At 43.0% G+C, this 17,563-nt stretch overlaps 2 protein-coding genes across 2 annotated transcripts; both read left to right on the top strand.

Annotated features, from left to right (window-relative positions):
• The first annotated feature begins 3,899 nt into the window (after nt 1-3,899).
• On the top strand, nt 3,900-9,155 carry LOC148124931 (dispanin subfamily A member 2b-like). Its single transcript, XM_087939434.1, has 2 exons — nt 3,900-4,475; nt 8,970-9,155. The coding sequence occupies exons 1-2, from the start codon at nt 4,170-4,172 to the stop codon at nt 9,153-9,155; spliced, it is 492 nt and encodes a 163-aa protein (XP_087795560.1). The 5' UTR covers nt 3,900-4,169.
• A 3,886-nt stretch (nt 9,156-13,041) lies between these two features.
• Nucleotides 13,042-17,439, top strand: LOC148124930 (dispanin subfamily A member 2b-like). The gene is made up of 2 exons (XM_087939969.1): nt 13,042-13,664; nt 17,132-17,439. Exons 1-2 carry the CDS (start codon nt 13,359-13,361, stop codon nt 17,333-17,335), a joined length of 510 nt encoding a protein of 169 aa, XP_087796095.1. The 5' UTR covers nt 13,042-13,358; the 3' UTR covers nt 17,336-17,439.
• The last annotated feature ends 124 nt before the right edge of the window (nt 17,440-17,563 follow it).

Here is a 17,563-nt window from a genome sequence, read left to right as displayed (position 1 = left end):
TCCCACCATAGGCACGAAAGCCAGCTGGGTGACTTTAAGACACTCGTTCTCTTTCTCAGCCCAAGCCACCTCACAGAATTGTTTTTGTCAGGAAAATAGGAGGAAAGAATATTGTGTATGCTCACTGCCTTGGGTTACTTACCGTAACAGCGGGATTAAAAAAAGGCTAATAAGCAAATAAATAAATATATAAAACTGTGATGCCCAGGAGTCTGTCTTCCTTTTAACGAACTCCGAGATAGCATCAGATTGCTGGTTCATATTTAACTTGGGTTGACAAGGACACTTGGATCCCTTCCTCACATACTCCTGCCAAACCAGGTCTCCTCCACAACATGCTTATTGTCAGCTTGTAAAGCATTCCTACGCTTGTTTCTAAATTGGCATAAGGAAGAGGGTAGGGGGGGGGAAAGGACTGGAGAAGCATACGGCAAATGAACTTAGAAGCACGTTCCAACTTTATCTTTAAAAAGATTGTAGCTCAGCTGCTGAAGATTTCGCCCATGAAAAACTTTAATTGGAGAACATGATAGATGACACTTAGCCCGTGTATGTGCTTAACTGGGGAAACTGATTTATGGCACACCCATAAATGTGGGTGGGGAGGGGGGGAGGGAGAAAGCAGGATCACAGGTGAGTGTAATTAAGTTTGCCAGAATCAGCTTCATACAGGTCGTGCCAGTATGTCGCTCCCAATGAATTCTTTGAAGTTTGGCTCAAGGCTCATGATTTAATTAGGGTGATTGCTGGAATCCTGACACTTATCCCTTACATTTTTCCTACCCAAATTCAGACCTTGCTGGTCTGAGGGCTATCCTATTCTTTTTTGGCCCATGGCTCGAGCCTGTCTGTATATTCCTGAATCTTCTCCCTTTCAATCTAAAGCAGTGTGTTTCCCTACCCGGGCAATTTTAAGATGCGTGGACTCCCAACTCCCAGAATTCCTTAATTGTAGATATTAGGTAACCCAGAGGTGTCAGACTCAAGGCCCATGAGCCGGGGTGCTTAGATCTGGCCCAGCCAGTGAAGGACTGACCTGCGGTGCCTCTGCAGTGAAAACAAAACTTGGGGAGGTTTGCAGAGGGCTACAGGAGGCTGGCACAGCCCAAAACGAGCTCCATTTTCGCCGGCAGAGGGCTGCAGGAGACCATCGTGGCCAAAAACACAGCCTCAATGAGTGACGTTGAGAGGACGACGCCCACCCCGGCCCCGCCGAGGCCTGATGCAGCCCTCAGTGAAATTGAGCTTGACACCCCCGATCTTGTCAGAGAGTCTTGCGGCACATCCGACTAGCACACAAGTAAAACAATTCTGCCGTATTCATTTACATAAGAAGCTTCTTTATCTACAATACCTTACAGCAGAAGTCGGCACGCAAATTCAGGAATACAGAAGCAGTACTCAACAGAAGCAAGTCATTACAGAGTAGAGAGATTCAGAGGCCCTGAGGCCTAAATTTACAGAGGCCCAGAGGCCTAGACTTAGAGGCCTAGGTTACAGAGGACAAACCGACTCTTATATACAGTTGAGCAAGTCAAAGCCACGCCCAGACTTCTAACTGTCACTTATGCCCCCCCCATATAAAACAAATACTATGTTTCAGTTACCAAACAGCCCCCATTGGCTGACCTGTTGCCATGTCTAACCAAACAGACCCATTGGCTGACCTGTTAGCATGTCTAATCCAGGCAGTCCCCATTGGCTGACTTGTTGCCATGTCTATTCCAGTTCAGGAACTATATATAACCCATCATTTTACCAATTAATGAAGAGCAACATCCTAACCTACTTTGCCAAAGGTATTGATGCTTCCCAGGTAAAGTGTCTACAAGGAGTTCCCCTTCTTCAGGATCCAGGAAGATGAATACAGCAGGATTCACATTCCGAAGATCCAACTTCCATCCTCCCCTACAGTCACATGTTTGTTTATTTATTTGTTTGTTTGTTTGTTTTGTCAAAAGCTTACAATACAATAGAAATAAGAATAAACATAAGTTTAAATATATGAAATAGGAACTAATAATTGGGGACAATAGAACAGGGGCGGTAGGCACGATGGTGCGCTTATGCACGGCCCCTTACAGACCTCTTAGGAATGGGGTGAGGTCGATAGTGGTTAGTTTGAGGGTAAAGGAGTGGGGGCTTTGAGCAGGTGACAACAGAATCAGGTAGCGAGTTCCAGACATTGACCACTCTGTTGCTGAAATTGTACTTCCTGCAATCAAGTTTGGAGTGGTTTACATTTAGTTTATATCTGTTGTGTGCTCTTGTGTTGCTGTTGATAAAGATGAAATATTCATTAACTGGTAAGACGTTGTAACATACGATTTTATGTACTATGCTTAAGTCCAATCTTAGTTGGCGTAGTTCAAGGTTGTCTAAGCCTAGAATCTGAAGGCTGGGGGTGTAGGGTATTCTATTGCATATTGTACTGTATTTTGGGCACTCAACGATCAGCCCACATTTACAGTTGTTTGCAGCATCCTGCGGCCACATGATTGTGATTTACAAGGTTTCTTTTTTTTGCCAGAAACTGGTGTTAACTTCCAGTTGACTTCCAGTTTCTGGCAAAAATTGGCCCATGGTGAACAAAGGGTTTGCTTAACGACCACTGCAAAACAAGACTGAACAATTGGTTTGGTCATATGAAAGCTTGCTTTAAAACAGTCATGACTTACAACTGTAATTGTCAATCTCAGTTACAATCATAACTTGAGGATGACCTTTACACACCTCTAAAGGTAGTCCTCTACTTACAACAGTTCATTTAGTGACCATTCAAAGTTACAACAGCCCTGAAAAATGTGACTTACGATAGTTTTTCACAGTTTGACCTTTGCAGCATCTTCATGGTCACAGGATCATAATTCAGATGCTTGGCAACCATCTCATATTTATGACGGTTGCAGTGTCCCGGGGTCATGCGAAATCCCCTTTTGCAACCTTCTGACAAGCAAAGTCAATGAGGAAGCCAGTTGCACTTAACAATCAGGTTACTAACTTATCAATTGCAGTGGACCGCGATTGTTGGGGGCCATAGGCTGTAAACCATTTAGAGAAGGCTATGAAGCACTCTGAAGCGGTATATAAGTCTAAGTGCTATTGCTATTGCCCTTCATTCAGTGGTGGGATTCAAATTTTTTTACTACCGGTTCTGTGGGCATGACTTGATGGGCGTGGCTTGGTGGGTGTGGCAGGGGAAGGGTACTGCAAAATCTCCAGTCAGAGGTGGTATTTGCTGGTTCTCCGAACTACTCAAAATTTCCGCTACCGGTTCCTCAGAACTGGTCAGAACCTGCTGAATACCACCTCTGCCTTCATTCCTTCCTTCCCTCACTCCCAGTGGTTAGAATGCAGCATTGCAAACTAATTCTGCTGAGTGCCAGCAGTTCAATTCTCACCAGGCTCAAGGTTGACTCAGCCTTCCATCCTTCCGAGGTGGGTAAAATGAGGACCCAGGTTGTTGGGGGCAAAAGGCTGACTCTGTAAACTGCTTATTGAGAGCTATAAAAGAACCGTGAAGCCATATTTAAGTTTAAGTGCTGTTGGTAACTGTAGCAAGAAAAGTCATCAAATGGGCAAAACTCACTTAACAACAGAAATTTTGGCCTCTATTCTCATCGTATGTCAGGTAGTTATAGGCTGGCCTCCCTTGTAAGACGATTGCAGAAGACACATGTCCATTGCTTGGAGGAAGCTTTGTGCAATGACATCCTTATATGTTTGGTGACGGGGTTGTTTTCTCTTTTTCCCCAGTTAGTGGAAGGCAATAAATCCAGCCACTGAGGAAAAGATTTAGCTGTCAGTAAGATGATGGAGGAAAACACTTCCTACCAAATAGGCCTACCGCTTCACAACCGAAAATAGGGACACGGTCTGGACACACCCTCCATTTATTTCTGGGTTCACTGTTTCTACCCTACAGTAAACCGCCTATTTGAAGCCAATCTGCAGGAAAAAAAAGAAGTTTCAGTCCATGAGAGAAGGACGCTAGCAAAGCAAGAGGAGTGAGGATTGAAAAGTGCAACCAAGGGAAAAGAAGAAAAAAAATCAGCAGGACTTGGGGAGCCTTTGGGAAAAAAAAGAAGAAACAAGAACAATCTGCTGAGAAGCGAGGCGAGACATTGCAGAACTTCAAGGAAGGGAAGGAGAGGAGAGCAGGCTGCGAGATGAGCAATCCAGGGAACGAGAAGACATCTCAAATAAATGAACCCTTTCATCCTGGACAACAGCCTGATCCCATGAAATCAGCTGTTAATCCACCGCCTCCAATGTATGGGACATATCCCTCTATGCCATACCAGTACCACGCTTATGGCAGACCTGTCGGAGCCATACCTATGCAGCCTCAACAAACTATCTTCATCGCAAATGTCCGATCTGTCAATGAACCAGATTATTTGGGCTACTCCATCTTCACCCTCCTTTGCTGTTGCCTCCCCTTGGGCATCACTGCTTTGATTTTCTCTATAAAGGTGAGTTTCAATGAGAGAGAGGGAGGGAGGGAGAGAGAGAGAGAGAGAGCCATGACTAACTTTGCTTAGGTTGGTGTGAGTGTGGCCAATGCTAGTTTAATCTTAGTAAGAGGTAACAGCCAGCAGTTGTTGCAGTGAACTGTGAAGCAGGAATAGGACTGTAGAAGAAAAGGGAGTAAAAAGGAACAAGGGGGAAAAGGGAGGGGGAATGAAGTATACAGAGTTTGTTCAAGTTCTTAGTCAGAGATCAAATACAGTTCAAAGAAGGAAAGTTCGCTTTGCAGAGATAAGTGCTCCTTTCAATGCACTATCAGGCTGCCTTAACTGAAGTATTGTTCAAGTACTATTAAATAGAATTATGTATTGCAAAGCGGATGTAGCCTTCAATTTATGACCAGAATTGGAATTAGAATTTCCATTGCTAAGCCAGGGTGGGGCACCTGATTTTATTACTTTTATGGCCACAGTTGTTGAGCAAATCACTAAAGTGAATCACACAGCGGTTAGGAAATCCAGGTTCTTCCATTGATTGTGTTGGAAGCCAGCTGGGGAGGTGGCAGAAAATGATTGCATGTCCACCCCTCAAGATGCTGCAGCCATCATAAATACATGCCCGTTATAATGAATTATGATCACTTGATTATGGGGACCATCATAACTGCAAGAAATGGCTGTACAGGCAGGCACTAAATCACCTAATGAGTTTCCATGGCTGATTATGGACTCTACATGGTCTTTCTTTCTTTCTTTCTTTCTTTCTTTCTTTCTTTCTTTCTTTCTTTCTTTCTTTCTTTCTTTCTTTCTTTCTTTCTTTCTTTCCTTTTATCTATCCTGTTCAGGATAGTATACAAGATGACAAGAGAAAACTACAGTGAAAATTATCCATGTAACCGAAATTCAAGCACCAAGACAGTTCCAGTCCACCATCTGCTATAGGTGTTAAACTCGATTTTCATTGAAGGCTGCATTAGGGCTGTGTTTGACCTCAGGGAGCCATGTAGGCACAGCCAGGATGGACGTGGCCATCTCAACATCACTCATGTTGGTGGTCCAGGCAGAGCTGGGGAGACCCACATGCAGCCTGCCGCCAGCAAAAATGGAGCTTGGGAGGGCTGCCCACCCGAGCTCCTTTTTTGCTAGCAGAGGCAGCACGGGCCGGTCCTTTGCTGTTTCTAGGGTGGCCCCAAGGGTCAGATCTAAGCACCCCGTGGACCAGATCCGCCCCCCGGGCCTTGAATCTGACACCCCTGCTATAGGAACAGTTAAACCGACCCCTTGAATTGGCTCTCAATGCTTATTTGCAACCAATGAGCAACCAAGAACAGGTGCGTTGCTGTTACTTACTCTTGATAATAGCTGGACTATGGAATTTTGCACCAAAGGTGCAAAATCCAAGTCCTTTCGAAGGGCAGCCCCAGATTACACAACTGGATTTTATGCATCTGGGTCACAATATGTCTTAATGCAACAACAAGGGACATTAGAGCAAAAAAAAAAATGGGCATCAGATCGATGACCAAATTCTCATATATAGAAAGTTACAGAGATGACCTTGGAGAAACCAGAGAGTTGAAAGAACCTACTTTAAATCCAGGAAACAAGGGAAACTTGAGAAAGAAACTCAAATGCCCTAATTTCTTGAGAAATATGAGGGGTGGAAGGGTAAACAACAGCCAGACTTTGAATAATCGGGTAGTGTAGCCATGGTGGGATTCAGCTGGTTTGCACCAGTTCAAGAGAACCAATTGTTAAATTAACCACCTCCGCTATCAAAGTGGATCCAGGGCGCTGTGCTGCAATGGAGAAACAGGCAACATAGCAGCCGGCACAGGGGAAGGAGAAAGTCGCTTTCCCTCTTTCTTTTCCCTGCTCCTCCTCCTTCCCTCGTGCTGACTGCTCCATTGCCCATTTCTCCATAGCAGCGCAGCACAGCACCCAGGATCCATCTTGATAGTCGGGGTGATTAATTTAACAACCTGTTCTCCAAAGCTCAGGTTGGCCATCTTGGGAGATTTGTCCCATATTTGTGGGGGAGCTGGAGGTTGGGGATGGGTCACGCCACCCACAACAGCCAATTTGACCCTGGGCCAACCAGTGTTAAAGTGTAGCCTGAAATGCATTACTCAGGAAGAGTTCCAGTCAAATTTGTGAAACCTGCTTCCTGATCTGAACTGGCTCAAGGGCTAACATCCCCTCAGAGGTGAGATCCGTCCTCACTGCCTTCGCCTTTCAGAAGAGCCTTAAAACTTGGCTCTGTCAGTTGGCTTGTCGCCCTGATGAGGACATTCTATGTCGGAGGTGGTTGATGGGAAAAAGAGAGAAGACAACACACATAACCATTTGTCCTCTTGGTTTTTTTGTCTCTAATTCTTTCTCATTTTAATTGTTTTTTTACACATATACTTTTATTATACTACAGACTGCTAGGAGTCCTTTGAGAGTGAGGGGGCATCAAATGAATAAATAAATAAACCTTGTCCACTCTAACAGAAGCTTTGAGCAAGAGAGATAGTCCAAAAAAATTGCAAGTTGGTGTGAATATCTATAACAAGGGCCATGTGGTTTAGCAGGAATGTTGATGCCATGATTAGTCAGCGTGTGCAAATAACCTAGGATGGGGGTAAAACTCAATTTCATTGAGGGCGACATCAAGGTTGTGTTTGACCTCAGGGAGGGGGCATAGCCAGCTTGACGTCACTTGTGGTGGGGGCACCTGTGGTGGCCTGAGAACTCTCCCAGCTAAAATGGAGCTCGGATGGGCCGTGTGTGGCCCTCTGGAGCTGTGATTTTGCTGGCAGAGGGATTCAGGAGGCCGTTGCAGCCAAAAATGGGCCTTAGGAGGGCCACACGCAACTGGAAACTATCCCTCATGGCCGACAGAGATTGGCAATGGTTTCTAACCTGTTGCCTTGGATGTGTGGCCCAAAGACATATAAGCATATAAGTAGATCCCCTGCAGCTGCCAGGTTCGTTTTGTAAAGGAGTCTTTTTTTTCCTGCACTAAATCTATTTATCTGTCATTGCTGTTGATCTGTTTCCAGTGCAACTTGCTTTGAAAACTCTCACATCACCCAAAGTCCTATGCAAACCCTCCATCCAGTTTGTCGAGCAAAATGGATTGGAGTAGTTATCAAAGACTTTCATTTTTAAAATAGGGTATCTGCAGAATACTTTATTGGCCAGGTGTGATTGGACACACAAGGAATTTGTCTTTGTGTAAATACTCTCAGTATACATAAAGAAAAGGTACATTCGTTAAGAATCAAGAATCATAACGTACAACACTTAACGATAGTCATAAGGTACAATCAACAATCAAATCATACTAGGAAACAGTCAAGTGGGAGGGGATGGGTGATAAGGAGTGGTGAGAAGATTAACAGTAATAGGAGTATACACTTTATAAAAAGTTGGACAGTGTTGAGGGAATTATTTGTTTAGCAGAATGATGACGTTTGGGGAAAAACTGTCCTTGTGTCTAGTTGTTCTGGTGTGCAGTGCTCTATAGCGTCGTTTTGAGGGTAGGAGTTGAACAGTTTATGTCCAGGGTGTGAGGGGTGTGTAAATATTTTCACAGCCCTCTTTTTGACTCATGCAGTATACAGGTCCTCAATTGAAGGCAGGTTGGTAGTAATTGTTTTTTCTGCCATCCTAATTATCCTCTGAAGTCTGGGTACAAGTGCACCAAATCCAAATGGATAAAAAGGGATTCCACTGAATTAATTTGAGACCCAGGCTGATCTTGTCCTTCTGTTGCAAAAAATCACGAGATTCAGACCTCGGAATCAAAAGGAGTTGGTTTTATTTGCTCAAAACGTTCAGAGCAATATAGCTGTAGCAACATCTGAAGCCTATCTTGTGGAAAAGCAAATACTTATATACTCTTCAAAAGCAGCAAAACACAGAAATGTAACATTTTATAGCCCCTGTTGCTATGCTAAAGAAGCTAAATATCTTGTTCCTTCACCCTTCTCGTTGGTCAAAGTCACTGGTGTCTTGCAGATGTATTTAAATTTCCAGCCGTACATTTGTGATTACCTCTACACTTGAACTATCTGTGTGAACTTGAGGTTTGACATTTTCCATTTCTTTGTTCTACCACACACCTAAAGAGCAATCTTTCATAACCTTTCTTTATGTCCTCACTTCTGCAATAAGATCGGTGCTTGCTGAAACACACACACACACACACAAATACACACACACACACACACATACACACAGAATAAATACTACGTTCGTCAAGCTTTAGTTTCACTCTGTATATAGTACATTCCTCTTTATCTCCTTCTTCCTTACATGTTTTCTTCTCTTCTGGTTCTTCTTTTCCTCTCTTCTTCTGCCTCCGCGCTTGCCATCTTTGTTTTAAAAATCATGTTCTCATGCATGTTTTGACATTTGTCTTCTCCTTGCTGTCCCACATGCCCAGAGTCAACCAATTATATGGGTCTCAATAATCTTCTTTTTACCTCTTTCCCTCCCACCCACCCTCAGACTCAAGATGCCAATCAACGGGGAGACATCGCATCTGCTAAGAGATATTCTAGACTGGCACTCATCTTGGATCACACGGCCCTTGGATTGGGGACTGCATTGGTCGTTCTGACTATTATCATTTTGGTCATTTTTTTCCACACCGCAGATGTTCATCAGAGTGGCTTTGAAAAGAACAATCCCTAAAGGCAGCATGTTATCTTAAATGATTTCTGTTCTTAATACACGGAAGTCAGAAATCATATCTAAAATCATACCACCGTCTTTGAATTAATGTAAATCTTGTAAAACGCTTGGTGCAGAATTTAACCTTAGGCCGGTCCTTCAGACTTCCTGCTAGTTCATACATGCTTTGCTTGCCACACCTACGAACTACCCCATAATACACTGAAGACAGTATTGGGCAGTCTGAAATCCTATTAATTGAGAATTCTGATTCTTATCGATCCCCATATTGAAACAATAGCTTGGGAAAAGGTCAATGTATCCATTTTGAGGCTACATGTGAAGCACTGCTTATATTAAAATACATGTAATAAGTTTTAAATCTCATTCATATTAAATGGATGCAATACACTAGATGTGAGAACTGAAATTCCAATTCATTGTAAATCTACCATAAGGATATTCCTATTATTGTCTCTGGAACAATCTTCCATAAGATATTATCATTACATATATAGGACCCAGTGTTGCCATAAATCAAAAGTGAACAATCTGGTATCTGAGGGCTTCATGTAGCTTTCCAAATCCTGACACACATTTGACTCCAAATTGTAAAATGTAACGCGATCATAGGAATATCTCTTCTCACCTTTCTCTACCATCGATTGTACTGTCACATTGCTCTACTTGTTGGAAATTATAACGTATTGTGTAATACATGTAAACTTCAACTCCTAAAATTCTCCAGCCAGTCCTGGAAATAAATGGAAATCAGAAATGTCAAAATGAAAGGTGGGACAGAATGGTGAATAAGTTAAGTGAGCTAAAATAGTAAATTATAATTTTTAACCATTTTGATGCTCAGAGAGAGGAGGAGTGGTGTTACCCGGCAACCAGGCAGCACCTCGATTGGACCATGTGACTGATTGTTTGGGAAAAGGGAAAAAACTTTTAATTAGGTGAAAATTGCAGGAACCTTCAGAGTCGCTTTTCACCAGATCTGTGCCAAATTAATAAAAAATACTCTTCTTTGAGGAAACTACCTTCCTCGGAGTCTTGTTTCCTATGAGTGCATCGCTGACACCACCGTTCAGACCAATTCTGACTCCATCCAACAGCAACATCATCTAACCCATCTTTTCACCATTTTATGAAGAACAACAAACTTTGCCAAAGGTGTTGCTGCTTCCCAGGTAAAGCGTCCACAAAGAGTTCCCCTTCTTCAGGATCCAGGAAGCTGAGTGCAGCAGGATTCACGTTCTGATGGTCCAACTTCCGACCTCCCCTGCCCCGCCCCCCGTCCAGAATCACATGACTGCATTTTGGCCACTTAACATCAGCCCATACAGTGGTGGTATTCAACAAATTTTACTACCAGTTCTGTGGGTGTGGCTTGGTGGGCGTGGTGTGGCTTGATGGGCATGGCAAAGGGAAGGATACTGTAAATCCCTATTCCCTCCTCACTCCACTAACCTGCTTTCCAGCTTCGTTCTCCTGTGCAGGGCAACCAAAGGAGACCCAGCCAATCAGCTGGCACTCAGGAGGCAGAGAATAGATGGGGGCGGGGCCACTCAGTGGTGGTATTTGCCGGTTCTCCGAACTACTCAAAATTTCCACTACCGGTTCTCCAGAACCTGTCAGAACTGGCTGAATACCACCTCTGAGCCCATATACACAATTGTTTGTAGTGTCTTGTGATCACATAATTGTGATTTATGAAGTTTCTTTTTGCCAGAAACTGGTGTTTACTTCCAGGTAACTTCCAGTTTCAGGCAAAAATTGGCCCACGGTGAACGATGGGTTTGCTTAACGACCACTGCCAAACAAGACCGAACAATTGGTTAGATCATCTGATAACCTGCTTTAAAACAGTCAAAATTTACAGCTCTAATTGCCAAGCTCAGTTACAGTTGTCGGTTGAGGACTACCTTTATAAACCTGTACAAGTAGTCCTCTAGTTACAACAGTTCATTTAATGACCGTTCAAAGTTACAACTCATGGTCACATGATCATAATTCAGATGCTTGGCAACCAGTTCATATTTATAACAGTTTCAGTATCCTGGGGTCATATAATCCATTTTTCTGACCTTCTGACAAGCAAAGTCAATGGGGAAGCCAGTTTCACTTAACAACCAGGTTACTAACTTAACAATTACAGTGAATCACTTAATAACTGCCAGTTGGGCAGATCGAATCTCCCCAGGCTCAAGGTTGACTCAGCCTTCCATCCTTCCAAGGTGGGTAAAATGAGGACACAGATTGTTGTGAACAAGAGGCTGACTCTATAAAGCTCTTAGAGAGAGCTGTAAAGCACAGTGAAGTGGTATATAAGTCTAAGTGCTAGTGCTATTGCCCTTTATTCCTTCCTTCCCTCCCTCCCAGTGGTTAGAATGCAATATTGCAGGCTAATTCTGCTTAGTGCCAGCAGCTCGATTTTCACAAGGCTCAAGGTTGACTCAGCCTTCCATCCAGGGGTGGGATTCCACTGGCTCAGCCCAATTCAGGTGAACCAGTTTCTCTGATGTTCAGCTGGGAGCGAACCAGTTAAACACATAACAGATAATCAGAGTTGGAAGGGACCTTGTAGGTCATATAGTCCAACCCCCCGCCCAAGCAGGAGACCCTACACCATTTTTGACAGATGGCAGTCCAGTCTCTTCTTGAAAGTCTCAAGTGATGACGCTCCCACAACTTCCAAGGGCAGGCTGTTCCATTGGTTGATTGTTCTCACTGTCATAAAGCTTCTCCTTATTTCCAGGTTAAATCTCTCCTTGTTCAGTTTCCATCCATTATTCCTTGTCAGGCCTTCAGGTGCTTTAGAAAATAGTTGGACCCCTTCCTCTCTATGGCAACCCCTCAAATAATGGAAGACTGCTATCATGTCTCACCTGGTCCTTCTCTTCACCAGGCTAGCCATGCCCAGTTCCTGTAACCGTTCTCCATATGTTCTTCATATGTTTTAGTCTCCAGTCCCCTAATCATCCTGGTTGCTCTACTCTGCACTCTTTCTAGAGTTCACTTTGGCTCACTCCGATGATCAGCTGTTGGGCCCACCCACCGCCCCAGCTCTAGTCTATGTTTTATTTCTGAGTATTCCAGCTCAGCTGATCGTGCAGCTCAGCCAAATGCAGTGTGTCAGCTGTTTTACACATAGAGCTTTCAGCAGAAAGTGAGTTACATATGGTCCATGGGCGCACAAAGCGCACACTCACCAAACCAGTTGTTATACCAGTTGAATCCCACCCTGCTTCCATCCTTCTGAGGTGGATAAAATGAGGACCCAGATTGTTGGGGGCAACATGCTGACTCTGTAAACCCCCTAGAGAGGGCTGTAAAAGCACTGTGAAGTGGTATATAAGTCTAAGTGCTCCTGCTAACTGTGGCAAGAAAAGTTGTACAATGGGGCAAAAGTCACTTAACAAATGTCTCTCTTGAGTACAGAAATTTTGGACTCAGTTGTGGTCATAAGTCAGGGACTACCTGGCATTTATAGGTTGGCCTCCTTTGGAAGACGATTGCAGAAGATGCACATCCGTTGCTTGGAGGAAGCTTTGGGCAATGACATCCTTATATGTTTGGTGGCAGGGTTGTTTTTCCTTTTTCCCAATTAGTGGAAGGCAATAAATCCAGCCACTGTGTAAGAGATTGAGCAGTAAGTAAGATGGTGGAGGGAAACACTGGACCCAGAAATAAATGTAGGGGGTGTCCAGACCCTTTCCCTATTTTAAGTTGTGAAGTAGTAGGCCTGTTTGGTAGGTAAAGCTTCTCTAACTCACCCTTACTGATGGGGGGAGATTGAGGAACTGGATTTATATCATCCCTTACTAGGGGACTATCCCTTCTTTGCCAGTGCTGCCCTACCCAGTCAAGAACCATCTCCGCTTATTCATGGCCACGTTTCCCCACACCATATAAACCTTACCCTACAACAATAAGGAACTTTTATTTCTGAGGGTGGGGCAATTCTACCATACAGTCAACCACCTGTTTGACGCCAATCTGCAGAAAAAAGAAGTTTCCCTCCATAAGAGAAGGACGCTAGCAAAGCAAGAGGAGTGAGGATTGAAAAGTGCAACCAAGGGAAAAGAAGAAAAAAAATCAGCAGGACTTGGGGAGCATTTGAGGAAAAAATTTGAGGAAAAAGAAGAAGAGTCTGCTGAGAAGCGAGGCCAGACATTGCAGAACTTCAAGGAAGGGAAGGAGAGGAGAGCAGGCTGCAAGATGAGCAATCCAGGGAACGAGAGGACATCTCAAATAAATGAACCCTTTCATCCTGGACATCAGCCTGATCCCATGAAATCAGCTGTTAATCCACCACCTCCAATGTATCAGCCATCTCCCTCTATGCCACAGCAGTACCAACCTTATGCTGGACCTCCTGAAACCATACCTCTGCAGCCTCAACAAACCATCCCCATCACAAATGTCCAACCTGTCCATGAACGAGATTATTTGGGCTACTCCATCTTCACCCTCCTTTGCTGCTGCTTCCCCTTGGGCATAGCTGCTTTGATTTATTCTATAAAGGTGAGTTTCAAAGAGAGAGGGAGGGGGAGAGAGAGAGAGAGAGAGAGAGAGAGCTTCGTTTTTGCTGGCACAGGCACCGTGGGCCAGTCCTTCACTGTTTCCAGATAGCCCTGCGGCCCAGATCTAAGCACCCCATGGACCATATCCGGCCCCCAGGCCTTGAGTTTGACGCCCCTGCTATAGGAACAGTTAAACCAACCCCTTGAATTGGCCCTCAATGCCTGTTTGCAACCAATGAGCAACAAAGAACAGGTGTTTCACTGTTACTTACTCTTGATAGTAGCTGGGCTATTCTATTTTGCACCAAAAGGGTAAAATCCAAGTCCTTTCAAAGGGCAGCCCCATTGAATATGTGTTGAAGAAACAGAACCACATGTAGGCAAAAAAAACCCTCCATGCGGTCAGTTTCTTCTAAAATCATCTGAGAATCAGAGGTGCTATTTTAGCTAACAGTGCTGGATTTTATGCATCTGGGTGACAACATGTCTTCATGCAACAGCAGGGGATGTTGGAGGGAACATTGGAGAAAAAAATGGGCATCAAATTGATGACCAAATTCTTATATAGAGAGAGGTACAGAGATGACCTTGGAGAAACCAGAGGTGGGGTGGAAGGGAAAACAACAGCCAGATTTTGAATAATCTGATAGTGTAGCCATGGTAGGATTCAGCTGGTTTGCACCAGTTCAGTTGAAACGGTTGTTAAATTAACCACCTCCGCTATCAAAGTGGATCCATGGCGCTGTGCTGCAATGGAGAAATGGGCAACAAAGCAGCCAGTATAGGGGAAGGAGAAGGTCGCTTTCCCTCTTTCTTCTCCCTGCTCCTCCTCCTTCCCTCGTGCTGGCTGCTGTGTTGCCCGTTTCTCCATAGCAGCGCAGCACAGCGCCCAGGATCCATCTTGATAGTGGGGGTGGTTAATTTAACAACCTGTTCTCCAAAGGTCAAGTTGGCCATCTTGAGAGATTTGATGCCATGATTAGTCAGGGTTTGCAAATAACCTAGGACGGGGGGGCGTCAAACTCAATTTCATTTTTTTTCAATACATTTTTTATTTTCATTTTTTTAAAATAAACAAAATCTTTGGGTGAACAGTGTGGTTCCAGATTTTTTAACATTTTAAAACAAACATGAACATAATTATATATTCCTACTATTAGCTTTCTTATCTGATCTCATATCATTACCTATTACCCATTTTTCATTCAATATTCTCATAGATTACTTTATATAATATTCTTAATGTCATTTGTTTCTAACACATATTCTTCTATTCATCATATTTGCAAATTTTATCAAATTATATTATTCTATTAATCATTCATAAATTCATCTTAATTTATATTATCCAATATTTATCCCCTTTTTAATATTGATTTTGCCACCATTGTATTTTTTTAAACAACCTCCCTCTCTAATTTCATTACATTACACAAATCATATTTTCCATCTTATTTTCATTTAACAAATTGTACAGTCTAATAACAATATAATCATTTTTATCTACTACCATATAATATGTAGATATATATTCTCAATCAGATTCCACATGGCATTTCTTTCCCCATACTATCGTATTGATTTTCTTGTATATTCCATAAACAATTATATATCTTAAATAATCCTATAATAAAATCCTGTTTTCATATTTATTCCAATTAAAGTATTAATCCTTATTTTTATTCTAATTGATTTGTTATATATCTTTAATAATAATTATATGGTAAAGTATTAATTCCAGGTTTATCAAAAGCAATAATTATATATCTTAATTAATAAAACACCCATTCATATGGAATCCTTATCCTTCCCATCTTCAACCATCGTCTCTTACTCTCCTTACTGTATTAGTTGCTCTCTTCCTAGCTTGCCTTCCATTTTCTATCATTTTTTGACCCTTTCTCTTACTCATTCCTCCTTTCTCTATTGCTTTCCACTGTTTCTTTTTCCAGTTATCTGGTTTTACACCCATCCTCTCCAAATCTTCTTCCTGTAAGTCCCTTTCCTGTTGCTTAACCTTCAGAATATTCTCTCCTTGATTTATTACATCAATCATTAACATTTTAAATTTATTTTCCTTTTTGTCCTTTTGTGTTGTTTGTTGTTTCCTTTGCTCTGTTTTGCTGGTTTCTCTTTTATTTAAGTAGTCGGACCAAAAATGGAGCACCAAGTTTTGCTGGCAGAAGCCACACATGCCCATCCTTGGCTGTTTCCAGAGCAGCCTTGCGGGCCAGATTTAATTACTCAGCAGGCCAGATCTGGAACAAGGACCTTAAGTTTGACACCCCTAACCCAGAGAACAGTTTCTTTAAAGATTCAAGCAAGCAGCCTAATGCTGGATAAATCTGTGTATAAACAAGAGATAACGGGAAACTATCCCTCCTGGCTGATAGAGATTGCCAATGGTTTCTAACCTGTTGCTTTGGATGTGTGGTCGAAAGACATGTAAGCACTTGATTTCAACATGAACAGGTATCCAGCAGCTACCAGGTTCCTTTTGTAAAAGAGTCCTTTTTTTCCTGCAAGAAATCTATTTACCTGTCATTGCTGTTACTCTGTTTCCAGTGCAACTTGCTTTGAAAACTCTCACATCACCCAAAGTCCTATACAACCCCTCTATTTAGCCTGATGAGCTAAATCGATTGGAATAGTTATCAAAGACTTTCATTTCTAAAATAGTGTATATGGGTACAAGTGCACCAAATGGATAAAAAGGGATTCCACTGAATTAATTTGAGACCAAGACTGATTTTGTCCTTCTGCAATAACATCAGTGTCTGCACAAAGACAAAAACATACACTAGTGGTAGGATTCAAAAAAATTTACTGCCAGTTCTGTGGGCGTGGCTTAGTGGGCATAGCGTGGTTTGGTGGGTGTGGCCTGGCGGGCATGGCTTGGTGGGTGTGGCAGGGGAAGGACACTGTAAAATCTCCATTCCCGCACCAGCCCATTCCTGGGGGAAGGATACTACAAAATCCCATTCCCTCCCTACCTCACTATCCTGCTTTCCAGCTCCGTTCTCCTGTGCAGGGCAACCAAAGAAGACCCAGCCGATTAGCTGGGAGTCAATGGGAGGCAGAGAATCAATGGGGTTGGTGGGGCCAGTCAGAGGTGGGATTTGCCGGTTCTCTGAACTACTCAAATTTTCTGCTACCGGTTCTCCAGAACTGCTCAGAATCTGCACCTCTGGCCCTCACAGAATAAATACTACGCTCATCCATCTTTGGTTTCATTCTGTATATAGTGCATTTCTCTTTACCCTTTTCTTCCTTTGCCTCTTCCTTGCGTATTTCTTTTCTTCTTGTTCTATTTTTCCTCTCCTTCTGCCTTCAATTTGCCATTCAAATAATTGTGTTCTCATGCATGTTTAAACATTTGTCTCCTCTTTGCCCTCCCACATGCCCAGAGTCAATTATATGGGTCTCAATAATCTTCTTTTTACCTCTTTCCTCCCCCTGTCCCCCCAGACTCAAGAGGCCAATCACCAGAGAGATATCGCATCTGCTAAGAGATATTCCAGACTGGCACTCACCTTGGATCACACGGCGCTTGGATTGGGGATTGCATCGATCGTTCTGGGTATTATTATGGCCATTGTTTTCAGCTCCGTAGCTGTGACCACAAAAATTACCACAGTTCATCAGGGTGGCTTTGGAAATTTCAATCCCTGAAGACAGCATATTATCTTAAATGCTTTCTGGTCTTAATACGCGGAAGAAAAGTCAGAAATCAAACTATCTAAAATCAAACTACATTCTTTGAATTAATGTAAATCGTGTAAAACGCTTGGTGCAGAATCTAACCTTAGGCCAGTCCTTCAGACTTCCCGCTAGTTCATACATGCTTTGCTGGCCACACCTACGAACTACCCCATAATACACTGAAGACAGTATTGGGCA

Source organism: Pseudonaja textilis, chromosome 10 (assembly GCF_049901715.1).
Source record: "Pseudonaja textilis isolate UNSWEBS1 chromosome 10, rPseTex1.2, whole genome shotgun sequence".
Lineage (NCBI taxonomy): Eukaryota > Metazoa > Chordata > Lepidosauria > Squamata > Elapidae > Pseudonaja > Pseudonaja textilis.
This window is presented reverse-complemented; position numbering and strand designations above follow the sequence as displayed.